Source organism: Xenopus laevis, chromosome 3L (genome assembly GCF_017654675.1).
Source record: "Xenopus laevis strain J_2021 chromosome 3L, Xenopus_laevis_v10.1, whole genome shotgun sequence".
Taxonomy (NCBI): domain Eukaryota; kingdom Metazoa; phylum Chordata; class Amphibia; order Anura; family Pipidae; genus Xenopus; species Xenopus laevis.
Window position 1 is genome coordinate 96,836,828 of NC_054375.1, and position 14,588 is coordinate 96,851,415.

The 14,588-nt window shown below is 43.4% G+C and overlaps 1 protein-coding gene across 3 annotated transcripts in view; it reads left to right on the top strand.

Annotated features, from left to right (window-relative positions):
• Positions 1-14,588, top strand: part of LOC108711286 (death-associated protein kinase 2) — a 54,506-nt gene that overhangs the window by 9,428 nt on the left and 30,490 nt on the right. For all 3 annotated transcript variants that reach the window (XM_018252876.2, XM_041586655.1, XM_018252875.2), the window contains exon 2: positions 7,109-7,209. In XM_018252876.2, the coding sequence (XP_018108365.1) occupies positions 7,148-7,209 (62 nt within the window). In that variant the 5' untranslated portion in view covers positions 7,109-7,147. The remainder of the gene's footprint in view (positions 1-7,108; positions 7,210-14,588) is intronic.

Below are 14,588 nucleotides of genomic sequence, written 5' to 3' on the forward strand. Positions count from 1 at the left end.
GCAAGGGAAGGCAGTTCAGGGAGATTAATTGCCCCGAAGAAGAGGAGATTAATCTCCCCGAATCTGACCATGTGTCTCTGCCCTCAAAGATGGTCAGCATTGTCAGTAGTCCTCAGTGGAAAAACAATTGTGACTAGTCTTTTCCTGAGCAGTACTGGGCACCTAGAAGATTCTTTCATTCAATATTGCATTTCAGACACAGGCCAGATTCAAGTCTATAAGAAAAGTGTATCACATAGTTAAGGAGCAGATTTCCCCATAGACTTAAACAGAGTTTTCATTAGATAAACCGGAGATGAGTTTGGCTAGTAATATGGAATCATAATATTTCCCACTATATAGTTTATTGCTGGATGTGTGAAAGTTACAGTATGCACCTGAACTAAATATGAGCTAAATGATTACCATATACACACCAAAAAGTTGGAATCTTGTTTAAAGGACAAAGAAAGGCTATTTCATTGAGGGGGTACCAAAATGTTAGGTACCCATTCACTAATTTTAAAAATAAAGTGCTATGTTGGTATTTTACCCTGGGCCAGAAATCTTTTTTAACAAAAAATGTCCAGCCCAGTGTAAAAGGGCAGCACAGTACTTTATTTTTAAACTGAACGATTTATTTCACTGGAGGTGTGCCTAACATTTTAGCAGCCCCTAAGGGAAATAGCCTTTAAGTATGTGAGATTATGGGGCACATTTACTAAGGGTCGATTATCGAGGGTTAATAAACCCTCAAGTTCGACCCCCGAAGTAAAATCCTATGAATTCGAATATCGAATTCGAAGGATTTAGGGCAAATCCTACTATTGAACGATCGAAGTAAAAATCGTTCGAACGATTCGAAGGATTTTAATCAATCAATCAAAGGATTTTCCTTCGATCAAAAAAACCTTAGAAAAGTGATGGGGAAGGTCCCCATAGGCTAACATTGTACCTCGGTAGGTTTAAACTGCCGAAGTATGTAGTCGAAGTTTTTTTTAAAGAGACAGTACTTCGACTATCGAATGGTCGAATAGTTGAACGATTTTTAGTTCGAATCGTTCGAATCGAAGTCGTAGTCGAAGGTCGTAGTAGCCGCTGTGTGTTTTTGTGTTGAAGGGGTGGTTCTGCCCCTTTGATTGGCATGGATGATGTATACTATATGGCTAAAAGTATCTGGACAAGTGAATAAGTCCTATTCATTGGACTTATGTTGCACTTAAGCACTTAAGTGTCTGCTGTTTTAGCATTCCCTCTTTACAATGTAAAACTGACCTTTTGCCACGGCTGACAGGGATAAATATTTAATGCAACATAATTAAAATATGATCCTGTGATTGCCACTGAGCCTAGTCTTACAGGATTCTCTGTGAGAGTTAGCAGAATGTTCATTAAACCCTCAAATGCATGCCTGTTATTGTACACCAGTTGTCAGTTAGGCGTTGTATGCCATGGGATGATTCCCATTGAACCACTAATGATGTCTACTTTTCATGAACCTATTAGAGTGTTTATGTTCCATCGTCGCCGTAAATGATTGCACATAATATTATACATAAAGTGCTGCATGCCAAAACCTGATTGTTCATAAAACATCTCAAATATGTGTACAGAGTGTCAGGGAGCCGGGAGCTCCCTCCAGGGAGGTAGTCAGGATCAAGGAGGAAGCCCTCTTGAGGGAACAAGGCCGCGGTGTCCAAAGGGTTAATCGAAGAATAGTCAGGATCCAGGCAAGAGTTCACAGGCAGGTAGATATCAACAAAGTCCAAAGTCCAGGCAAAGGGTCAGGAAACAGGTCAGGAACAAGATTAGGCAATAAGGCACACAGGAAACCCAGGATACACTTTAGGGAAGTAATCCTATACTTGGGCGCCATTCTGGCGTCTTGGTAAGGCTTTTATATTTGAATTTGGCGCCATTCTGACGTCATCGGCGTCCTTGCGCCGACGTCGACGCGCTGACGTCATCGCGCCGGCGCCGCTACCCACGTGGCGGCCATGGGCGCCGCCATTTTGGAAGCGACGCCGGCAGGGAAGGACGCGCCGCCCGGAGCTCCTGGACCTGCTCCGGGCGGCGATCGTGACAGTACCCCCCCCTCACGGGGGGCCTCCGGACCACCAGGACTTGGCTTCTGGGGAAATTTGGAGTGGAACACCCTCACCAGACGAGGAGCATGGACATCAGAGCGTCCTTCCCAGGAGCATTCTTCAGGTCCAAAGCCTTTCCACTTGATGAGGTACTGAAGAGAGCCCCTGGAGATTCTGGAGTCAAGGATCTTCTCCACCTCATATTCTTGTTGACCATCCACAGAGATAGTAGGAGGGGGAGGCTGGACAACGGAAAAGCGGTTGGAGGTAGCGGGTTTCACCAAGGAGACATGAAACACGTTGGGAATTCGCATCTCAGGGGGAAGCTGAAGTCTGACAGCCACAGGGTTGATCACCTCCGAGATGGAGAATGGACCTACGAACCTCGGACCCAACTTAGGAGATGGTACCTTCAACCGAATGTTCCTGGAAGACAACCAAACTTTATCACCAACCTTGTAGGGAGGAGAGGGTCTACGTCTACGATCTGCAAACGTCTTATGAACCAGAGCACTTTTCTCCAGGTTTGACTTGGTTGCAGCCCAAACAGCAGACATGTGAGCTGCATGGTCATCAGCGGCCGGAACATCAGACAACACAAAGTCTTGTGGGAAGGCTTGAGGATGTTGACCATACACCGACATAAATGGGGACCTTCCAGTGGAAGTGTGGCAGGCATTGTTATGAGCAAATTCCGCCCACGGGAGGAGATCAGACCAATCATCTTGACAAAGGGAAACGTGGTTTCTCAAGAACTGTTCCAAGGCTTGGTTCACTCGCTCAGCCGCTCCATTCGTCTGGGGATGATAAGCTGAGGAGAACTGAAGACTAATACCCAGATCTTTGCACAGGGAACGCCAGAACTTTGCGGTGAATTGAGACCCTCTGTCAGAAACGATCTCGGCCGGGAAGCCATGCAGGCGAAAAATGAACTGGATGAACAACTGTGACAACTCCACTGCAGACGGAAGCTTCTGTAGAGGGATGAAGTGGGCCATCTTACTGAAGCGGTCAATGACAACCCAGATCACAGTGTTCCCACTGGAGGGAGGAAGTTCAACAATGAAGTCCATAGCCAAGTGCGTCCAAGGACGAGAGGGAACCGGCAACGGTTGTAGTAACCCACTGGGGCGAGAATGACTGGACTTGGAAGTGGCACAAACGGTACAGGCAGAAACAAAGTCTTTGACATCTTTACGGATTGTCGGCCACCAAACTAGAAAACGTAAAAGTTCAAGAGTTTTAACAGGACCAGGATGTCCAGCTTGTTTGGAACTATGAGTCTGTTGCAGGATAGGTAGCCGAAGTTCAGGAGGTACAAAAGCCATTCCAATTGGGGTATCGGGAGGGGCGGAAGATTGACCAGCCAGGATTTGATCAGCGAACTGAGGATACAATGAAGCGATGATCTTGACAGGAGGAATAATAGGCTCTAGTCTTTCAGGAGTACGATCCACCGGAGTGAAACTTCGAGACAGAGCATCGGCTTTCTGATTCTTGGAGCCAGGGCGAAAGGTCAAGACAAAGTTAAATCGAGAGAAGAAGAGAGACCACCTTGCTTGTCTGGGATTCAGCCTCTTGAGAGATTGAATGAACTCAAGATTTTTTATGATCCGTGTAGATCGTGACTGGAATCAAGGAACCTTCAAGGAGTGACGCCACTCTTCTAAGGCAAGCTTAACAGCCAGGAGTTCTCGATTTCCAACATCATAATTCTGTTCTGCAGGAGAGAACTTCTTAGAGAAATACGCACATGGGTGCAGCTTCCCATCAGAGGGATGTCTTTGGGACAGGATAGCTCCAGCTCCAACTTCAGAAGCATCCACCTCGATGAAGAAGGGTAACTCCGGATCAGGATGGCGGAGAACTGATGCAGAAGTGAAGGCATCCTTCAAGGATTGAAAAGCTTCTATAGCAGGTGGGGGCCATGAGCTGGGTTTACCCCCTTTTCGGATGAGGGCCAGGATAGGAGCAATACAAGAAGAGAACCCCTTAATGAATTGCCGGTAGTAATTGGCAAACCAATGAATCTCTGGATCGCCTTGGTGCTCAACGGGAGGGGCCACTCTTGGATTGCGGACACTTTAACGGGATCCATCTCGAAACCCTCTGGGAGATGATATAGCCCAGAAAAGGAATCTTGGACACTTCAAATACACATTTCTCCAACTTGGCAAAGAGAGAGTTCTTCCTCAAACGAGAGAGTACTTCCTTCACCTGGGAGCGATGGCTTGCAAGGTCCTTGGAGAAAATCAGGATGTCGTCTAGGTATACGACCACAAACTTTCCCAAGAGATCCCGGAAAATGTCGTTCACGAATTCCTGAAAGACAGCGGGGGCATTGCAGAGACCAAAGGGCATTACGAGGTACTCATAGTGCCCATCCCGAGTGTTGAATGCTGTCTTCCATTCGTCACCTTCCCGGATGGCGGATAAGGTTATATGCCCCACGGAGATCCAACTTAGTGAAGATCTTAGCCCCCTTCAGTTGGTCAAAGAGTTCGGCAATCAGAGGCAAGGGATACCGGTTCTTAACGGTAATTTTATTAAGACCCCGGTAGTCAATACAAGGACGTAGGCCTCCATCCTTCTTTTCCACGAAGAAGAATCCAGCCCCGGCGGGAGAAGTAGAAGGGCGAATAAACCCCCGCTGGAGATTTTCTTGGATATACTGCTTCATGGCAGAGGTCTCTGCTGGAGAGAGAGGATAAGTGCGACCTCTAGGGGGCATGGTTCCAGGCAGGAGATCAACTGGACAATCGTAGGGACGATGAGGAGGGAGAAATTCTGCAGATCTTTTACAGAAGACATCAGCGAATTCCTTGTAGAAGGAGGGAAGCGTCTTCAAATCAGACGAAGAAATATTCACCCTCTGGATGGGTTCAGCAGGAAGGCAGTGCTGTAGGCAGTATGGACTCCAACGAGAAATCTGCCCCGAGGACCAATCAATAATAGGGTTGTGCAGGCGTAACCAAGGGAGACCCAACACAACTGGAACGGATGGGCAGGAAATAATTAGGAACGAAAGTCTTTCTTTATGCAGCGTCCCAACCTGCACAGGCAATTCCCCAGTCGTCATGGAGATAAATTCAGCCTCCAGGGGTCTGTCGTCAATGGCAGTGACTCGGAGAGGAGTAGACAATGGGAATAAGGGAACTTCCATGTGTTTGGCGAATTGAGCGTCCATGAAGTTCCCAGCAGCTCCAGAGTCAATGAAAGCGGAGCCGACAATAGTCTTAGTGGCTAGGCGAATCTGTAATGGAAGGAGAAACCTGTGAGTGTTCTCTTGAGACTTCGGAGTAGTGCCCCCTACATGAGTTACCCTAGAAATACCTCGGGGGACAGAACTCGTGGGCTTCACCGGACAGGAGTTGGCAAAGTGAGATTGACCCCCACAGTAGAGACAAAGTCCAGCCGTACGTCTCCGGAGTTTCTCCTGTTCAGAGAGACGAGCTCTTCCGATTTGCATAGGTTCCTCCGGAGGAATAACAGAAGGCTGCTGGGGGGTAGGAGGTAACAGAGGTCTTTGAAAGCGAGGAGCCAACATGGGTTGAAATTTCTTGACTCTGTCCCTATCAGCTTGATGTTCTCTCTGACGAGTGTCCACCTTGACCGACAAAGCAATGAGGTCTTCAACCTGTGTGGGTAATTCACGGGAGACCAGGTCATCCTTGAGGCGGATAGAGAGTCCATTGTAGAAGGCAGCATGATAGGCATCATTGTTCCAGCAAGTCTCTGCAGCAAGGGTACGGAACTCAATGGCATATTCCGCTACACTGCGATTTCCTTGGCGGATTTGGAACAGACGAGAAGCAGCGGTCGCACCCGACCGGGAGCATCGAACACCGTCCGGAATTCATGAAGGAAGGCTTTGGAATCGTCAATTAAGGGAGACTCCTTCTCCCAGTGTGGAGAAGCCCATTCGAGCGCTTTCCCCGCCAGACGAGTGATCACGAAACCAACCTTTGCTCGTTCAGAGTTGAATTCCGCAGGTTGTAGGGCGAACCGGATCTGGCACTGATTCACAAAACCACGACAGGCTTGAGGGTCGCCGCTGTAGAGAGGCGGTGCAGGAATTCGCGGACCAGAAGTGGTGGAAGGAGTAGCCATATCGGCAGCAACTAGCGTGGGCGTTTTCGGCGTTGGAGTAGTCGGCGTTAGTATGGATAACTTTTCCAAAATCGCCTCCAGCGTGTGTCCAACATAATTTTGCCGAGCTTCGTACGCCTCCATGCGGGTATGCAGACCTCAAAAGGCCCTGCCGAAATCTGGCTGAGCTTCCTCAGTGGGATCCATGGCCCAAGTATAATGTCAGGGAGCCGGGAGCTCCCTCCAGGGAGGTAGTCAGGATCAAGGAGGAAGCCCTCTTGAGGGAACAAGGTCGCGGTGTCCAAAGGGTTAATCGAAGAATAGTCAGGATCCAGGCAAGAGTTCACAGGCAGGTAGATATCAACAAAGTCCAAAGTCCAGGCAAAGGGTCAGGAAACAGGTCAGGAACAAGATTAGGCAATAAGGCACACAGGAAACCCAGGATACACTTTAGGGAAGTAATCCTATACTTGGGCGCCATTCTGGCGTCTTGGTAAGGCTTTTATATTTGAATTTGGTGCCATTCTGACGTCATAGGCGTCCTTGCGCCGACGTCGACGCGCTGACGTCATCGCGCCGGCGCCGCTACCCACGTGGCGGCCATGGGCGCCGCCATTTTGGAAGCGACGCCGGCAGGGAAGGACGCGCCGCCCGGAGCTCCTGGACATGCTCCGGGCGGCGATCGTGACACAGAGGTTGGTATGTGTTATGGAATGTATAGTATGGTGGTATGATATTTATAAAGACACCTGAGGTGTCTAACATAACGGGGGCCCCTAGGTGAACTGTGGTCATGTCCTAAATTGTGCCATTTATGGGGGACACAATAAATTAGGTGATAAGAATTTGTAATCTTCTGTAATGTACTACTGTAACAGGTAACTTACAATTGAAATTGTCCAGAATTATAGTTTTCCTTTAAAGCTCATTGTTTGACCTCCTTTCGCTTCTAGCTCTTTGGTCTGAAGTGCCAATCAACGTGGAAACTCAAAATGGTTGAATTTAAGCAACAGAAGGTAGAAGAATTCTACGACATTGCAGATGAACTGGGGAGGTAATACTTTTTTTTTTTGTAATCACTAGGCAATTAAAATTACAATTAATGAATGAACCAACAAAGTCAAACTGGTTTTGTTTTCAGGGGTCATTATGCAAATTAAAAGTTATTATAATCTAGTTTTCAAAATAGCACATAGTAGTTGGAGCAGAAAGCATACGTCTTGCAATGCAATGTCTGTTGCAATGAGCAGTTTGTATATCACTTGCTCTTAGTACAGAGCATTTCTGTTTTGCACCTCTGTAGATGTTAAGATAGTGCCCTGAATTATCCTGCACCCTCTGCCATTATCTCAATGCACTGGGCCTTAGTGATAGAACTTAAAATAATGAAAGTGAATTTGACAATTACAAACTACACAAATGAGCTGAAATGGAAAGGGTAAATGAAAATTGTTTTGCACAATATCACATACAAACGACAGCTTTATAATTTCTACACCAGAACTGTTTATTACCAGTTGCTCACTGGCTGTGGTTAAATTCCTAGTACATAGGTTTGCAGACTTTTTAGGTTCAAGCACCTATTTCTGTCCAACAGGGTGGCCAGGGTCTTCCTTTACTCATCTGTAGATCTGCAGATCTATAAAACCATTGCTGGAACAGACACCCAGCTATAGTTCTAGAAGTATCCTGCAAATATTCATTTGTCCAAATCAGTCTGTAATTTTATTGGAGACTGGCCCATAATGGTGGCCCAGGCACTCACTTTTGGGAATCACCCAGCAGCTTTAGGTGATGCTCTAGTCTAGAGGTTCTAGTTCAGCAACAGATTGAGAGCTACGGCTGCAAATTCCATGTTATATATTTAATATTAATAAAAACAATGAAAGTTACAAAGTGTAACCTCTTAGTTTATAGTTTTAAAAAAAAGCTACTAACCATTTCAATGTTTGTGTCAGATTGATATATCCCCATGTAAGTATGTAGTGATTTATGATGGCTATAGCATTAGGAAAAGGATCTATGTGGCCTTTGTAGTCCATCATATTGTTGCAAGGGTTGAGATACAAGAAAAGCAAATGTCTTGGTTACTGACAGAAGATGGGCAGGAATGTGCTATAGGAATGCTAATTATAGCCTAGGAAAGTGTGTGTGTCTCTATATCCAACACCAGCAGGAAAACTGGCAGAACTGAAATGAAATATATTATTTGCTAACATGTATTATACGGTATAGTGCAAATGAACATAGCAGCAGTGGCCAGACACTCCAAAGTGATACATGAAGCACAGTAGTAAAAAAGTGATTTCAAGATCTAACATTTATTTTCAGAAGGATGAGCTTGTTCTCAGGAATAGCTTATTATAATAATCGGGATCAAATACCTCTCATAACACCACATCTATATTCAGAAACATACACAGGCATTCCTAGGTTTAGGAAGTGATTACTAGGAAAAGTTGTACAAAGATCAGTGGCAATGTATTTTCTTTATGCTAGGCAGTATCCTTATAACTCTTGTTTTTTGTTTTCTTCTCTCCTGCAGCTGCTTCCCATTCATTTAAAGCTACTGCAGAATGGCAAAAGCATTTTGGCTGCCATAGTTCTTTCTGAAATGACCTCAGCAGTATTTATGCCATGCACAGTAAGGTTTCATTTGACCCCAGAAATTTGGCAGAGGATAAGACAGGCAGCTGTTTGTTTACAGACAGAGGAACACATTTTGAAGCAGAAGGGGGCAGGGATTTAGAGAGTAATCTTCCATTATTTAAGAACTGAAACTCAATCTATGTTTGGGCTCATACACTCAGAATGCAAGATTCATGCCTTTGAGATGCATTTTTATGGTTTTTAAATGGTTGTAGACACAAATAATTATAAAATGCAAAGTAAATTCTGCATTACTCAGTGTTACAAATGCATGTATATGTTCTGTGTGTACGTAGCCGTAGGCTGATGATTTATCAGACATTTTGGAGGTATTTATCCACTGACTGAAATATGCTGGAGGAGTATGGCTCTGAAATAACCCATGTCACCACTTGGCACTGTCAGCAGCCTTGATGCAATATGCTGCTGTTCAAAAATATGTACAAATTTATTTGTGTTCTTTATTTATGCAAAAACAATGTGGGTTTTTATGTTTGCAAAACAGCGGGTATATATTAGCCAATAGCTTTGCTATATATGATATTGCTTTTATTAGTGTTGTGTAAGATCTTTTTTTTACCTTGCCAGAAAATCAACTTCTATCCAAACTAAATAAAGTTTTCTGTATATCCAGTGCCCATATATTTTTTTATTGAACTTTAGTATTTTGTTTGTCTAAATAAGGAAAAGAAGACAGACTATAATGTGCTGCATATATACGGTACGAAAAAGCACACCGGCACACAGGATTTGAAGCTGCAGGGCGAGCCCTTGCAATTTTTTAATGCAGTGCAGGGGCTCGCCCTGCAGCTTCAAATCCTGTGTGCCGGTGTGCTTTTTCGTATCTACTTTAGAGGTTTGCCGATTCCTCCATCACCGGGCACCAGGTACTACCATATTGGACGGGTGTCGTGGGTGTGCGATTTCCTCTACAGCTACCTGCATATATACGGGGCACTGCAGCAACAATTTGGAGAATATTAAGAGGTCTGACTTGGTTTTTCTTCTGTCAGCTCTTTGAGGTTTTAGCCAAGGCACACTTAAAATACATGCTCTCAGGATAATTGTAACAAGAGTTTTCCAAATTACACCTTATCTGAGCGGTAATTTTTTGTCTTTAGTTTTCCATTCCACTAAACTCATATGACAGCAAGTCTGGATTAATTTAGCCAAATCATTTTTCTTCTGCTATATCAAAATCTTGCATTTCAATCTAAAACACTACACAAAAAGGTTAGCAATTAAGGGGAAAGATTTTTATTTCCAAACTTTGAGGTTCAGTCCTTAGTAGTATATGTGCCACTGTTACCTATTTCTTTTATTCTAATGTGCAGTTTTCTTGTACTTCTTTGCTTATAAGATCAACCTTTTGATTCTTACAGCAACATAACTAGGGATGCACCGAATCCACTATTATGGATTTGGCCCAGCCCCTGAATCCTTTGTGAAAGATTTGTCAAAATACCGAACCAAAGTCAAATCCTAATTTGCATATGGAAATTAGGGGTGGGAAGGGGAAAACATTTTTTACTTCCTTGTTTTGTGACAAAAAGTCATGTGATTTCCCTCTCGCCCCTAATTTGCATATGCAAATTAGGATTTGGTTTCCATTCAGCCTGGCAGAAGGATTAGGCCGAATGCTGCTGAAAAAGGCAGAATCCTAGCCGAATCCAGGATTCGGTGCATCCCTAAACATAACATCGGAATGTCTTTATATTCTTTTGCAAACAGTGAACAAAAAATCATTGTGCTAAAGTAACAAGAACAAGCTGAGTGAATCAACTTATGAGGAACCATGTCATGGAGTCTATAAGACTCCAGTCCACACAAAACCATCAAAGGAGAACTAAACTCTAAAAATGAATGGCTAAAAATGCCATATTTTATTTACTGAACTTATCGCACCAGCGTAAAGTTTCAGCTTCAACAGAAGGATCCAGAACTTCAAAATTGCCACAGGGGGTCACCATTTTGGAAAGTGTCTGCGACACTCACACATTCAGTATGCTTTGAGCAGCTGTTGAGAAGCTGAGCTTAGGAGTCATAGCAAATTGTCGCAGAAAATGATCTTGGCCTGTAATATAAGCTGATGCTACAAGGCTGATTATTACGTTTTGAAGCTAGTTGTACTGGTTTCTGAGCTAGAAGAAAACCGGCACTCAGAGCTCAATGCATGCGGGCAAAGCCCTGCGTGTTTATTGCAACGTTACGTTTCGTCTGACGAAGGGGCACGCCCCCGAAACGTAACGTTGCAATAAACACGCAGGGCTTTGCCCACATGCATTGAGCTCTGAGTGCCGGTTTTCTTCTTGCTAAACGTATTTCATTAAGGGTTGACGATCCCTTTCAACTCTGCACCAGGCCAGCTTGTACCTGAGAGGCCAGGGTGTGCTGGTGGGTTTTGGAACTTGGACTGGTTTCTGAGCTGTCATATAGTAATTATCTGTATTAAGTAATCAGCCTTATATTGTGACATTTATATTCTGTACTGTATATTTTGACTTGGTCCCTAAGCTCAGTAAGTGACAGCAGCACAGAGCATGTGCAGTGAATCAGCAGAAAAGAAGATGGGGAGCTACTGGGGCATCTTCAGAGACACAGATCTCTACAGCTAAATGGCTGTGGTTGCAATGGGTTGGTACAGAAACCCAAAACATAATGCATTTCTAGCCTACTTCTTTAGTTAAACTTTAGTTCTCTTTTAAAACTCCAGACACAGCTGACAGAATGAAACATAAGAACCAGGCAACTCACAGACACAAATATCTTTCCGATTATAGTTACTCTAAGTTCAGTTGCTTCACCAAGACTCTCATTGTCACTCACTAAATATACTTCAGATAGGGCGTCTTTCCAATTTGTTTCACAGGTGCCTGTTAGGCATCTAAGATGTAAGGTCAGTGAAATCATAAGGTTTGACTCAATAGCGTAGCCCTACTTGTGAGAGATTGATCTTAGTCTGGATTTTGGATAATTTTTTAAATGGGCCAGCTTTTTTACAGTAAATCAGTGAGCCAGAGAAAGGCATATTGCCTCATCTTCTCTACATTTATAGCTCAGTGTGGGAGATGTCAAGCAAGTTCCCTGTTGTCATTATTTTTTCATTTTCTGGACACATACAGTGGTGTGAAAAACTATTTGCCCCCTTCCTGATTTCTTGTTCTTTTGCATGTTTGTCACACAAAATGTTTCTGATCATCAAACACATTTAACTATTAGTCAAAGATAACAAAAGTAAAAACAAAATGCAGTTTTTAAATGAGGGTTTTTATTATTTAGGGAGAAAAGAAATCCAAACCTGTGTGAAAAAGCAATTGCCCCCTGAACCTAATAACTGGGTGGGCCACCCTTAGCAGCAATAACTGCAATCAAGCGTTTGCGATAACTTGCAACGAGTCTTTTACAGCGCTCTGGAGGAATTTTGGCCCACTCATCTTTGCAGAATTGTTGTAATTCAGCTTTATTTGAAGGTTTTCTAGCATGAACCGCCTTTTTTTAGGTCATGCCACAACATCTCAATAGGATTCAGGTCAGGACTTTGACTAGGCCACTCCAAAGTCTTCATTTTGTTTTTCTTCAGCCATTCAGAGGTGGATTTGCTGGTGTGTTTTGGGTCATTGTCCTGCTGCAGAACCCAAGATCGCTTCAGCTTGAGTTGACGAACAGATGGCCGGACATTCTCCTTCAGGATTTTTTGGTAGACAGTAGAATTCATGGTTCCATCTATCACAGCAAGTCTTCCAGGTCCTGAAGCAGCAAAACAACCCCAGACCATCACACTACCACCACCATATTTTACTGTTGGTATGAAGTTCTTTTTCTGAAATGCTGTGTTACTTTTACGCCAGATGTAACGGGACGCGCACCTTCCAAAAAGTTCAACTTTTGTCTCGTCGGTCCACAAGGTATTTTCCCAAAAGTCTTGGCAATCATTGAGATGTTTTTTAGCAAAATTGAGACGAGCCTTAATGTTCTTTTTGCTTAAAAGTGGTTTGCGCCTTGGAAATCTGCCATGCAGGCCGTTTTTGCCCAGTCTCTTTCTTATGGTGGAGTCGTGAACACTGACCTTAATTGAGGCAAGTGAGGCCTGCAGTTCTTTAGATGTTGTCCTGGGGTCTTTTGTGGCCTCTCGGATAAGTTGTCTCTGCGCTCTTGGGGTAATTTTGGTCGGCCGGCCACTCCTGGGAAGGTTCACCACTGTTCCATGTTTTTGCCATTTGTGGATAATGGCTCTCACTGTGGTTCGCTGGAGTCCCAAAGCTTTAGAAATGGCTTTATAACCTTTGAAATTGAACTCAGGTGTGATAAACCACAGTTAAGTTATTTTTTAACAAGGGGGGCAATCACTTTTTCACACAGGCCCATGTAGATTTGGAGTTTTTTTTCTCCCTTAATAACGTAAACCTTCATTTAAAAACTGCATTTTGTGTTCAATTATGTTATCTTTGACTAATAGTTAACGGTTTTTGATGAGCAGAAACATTTAAGTGTGACAAACATGCAAAAGAATAAGAAATCAGGAAGGGGGCAAATAGTTTTTCACACCACTGTATTGCATCTTGTTACAAGTTCCCCTAAAGTTACAGCACAGAGTGGAGAGGAGAAACAATCCCAAAGCTCCTGTTTGTGATAAGCCTTTATGATAAAAAAAAAACTTGAGCACAGCTGTTTAGGAAAATAAATGTTTAAGGAAAATATTCAAAATCTTATGCAGTTGGTCATTCTGCCAATTTCACACTAACGTTTCTGCAGCTGCTCTTCATGCTGATATTCCATCACCCTTAGCCTCAATTTCAAATGCAGTGTTTGAGGACCCCTAATGAAATCTGGGACAAAGGATTTTGTCAGCTTATATATAATGAGAAGGACCCAATCAGGGCCGGAACTAGGGGTAGGCAGAAGAGGTAAATGCCTTCCCCTATTTCGGACCGTCGTGCTTAGAAGCTACAGCAGCTGATTTTGTCTGCAAGTGAGTCCACGCATGCGCATTAGCTCTTCAGCGGTGTATGCGCACTATCGCTTCATGGGCACCAACGGTTGGGGCGACACTGGACACAAAGATGAACCTGGTTTAGATAAATTCACTTATTGATGTAATAGTTAGTAGTAGTATAGCTCAGAAAATTAGACTAAATTCGGAGATAAGAGGCATTAGAATCAACGTGTAAGAACATAAAATAAGTCTCTTTGCAGATGATGTTTTAATATCCTTAACTAATCCTGATAAGGGACTTCTGATATTACAAAGAATATTGAAGAATTTCGGTATGGTTTTACTTTATAAAGTAAATGCATCTAAGACACAAATCCCGCCAATAGGCTTCACAGCATTGCATATACAAAAATATGAAGGGTCAATAAAAATATGATTGGTGAGAGTTGTCTCTGGGGTGTTTGGGTGTGAAGCTGGCTAGAATTACGAAATATACATTTTAAATAAATTTTCCACCTTTGGCAAATAAACTGAAGGAAGAAATAAAAAAATGAGGATGAATACATATTTCACAGGCCAAGCACTATACATACCCGATATTGATTTATCCACTTGGCACCAAAGAGGTCTGCTAAAAGTGAACTGGATGTTTTATGAAGGGGGACTGAAGTCCTTCTGTCAATTACAATGTGCATATAAATCTCTCTAAGAATGAACAATATAAATATGTATGAATTATGCATTATTTTAAGAGCTATCATGTAGATAAGTGCACACTGCCGTCTAAGTATGATTTGGCATGTTGGGCTACACCAGGGACTCCAAAAATGTTATCTAAATTGTATTATTTG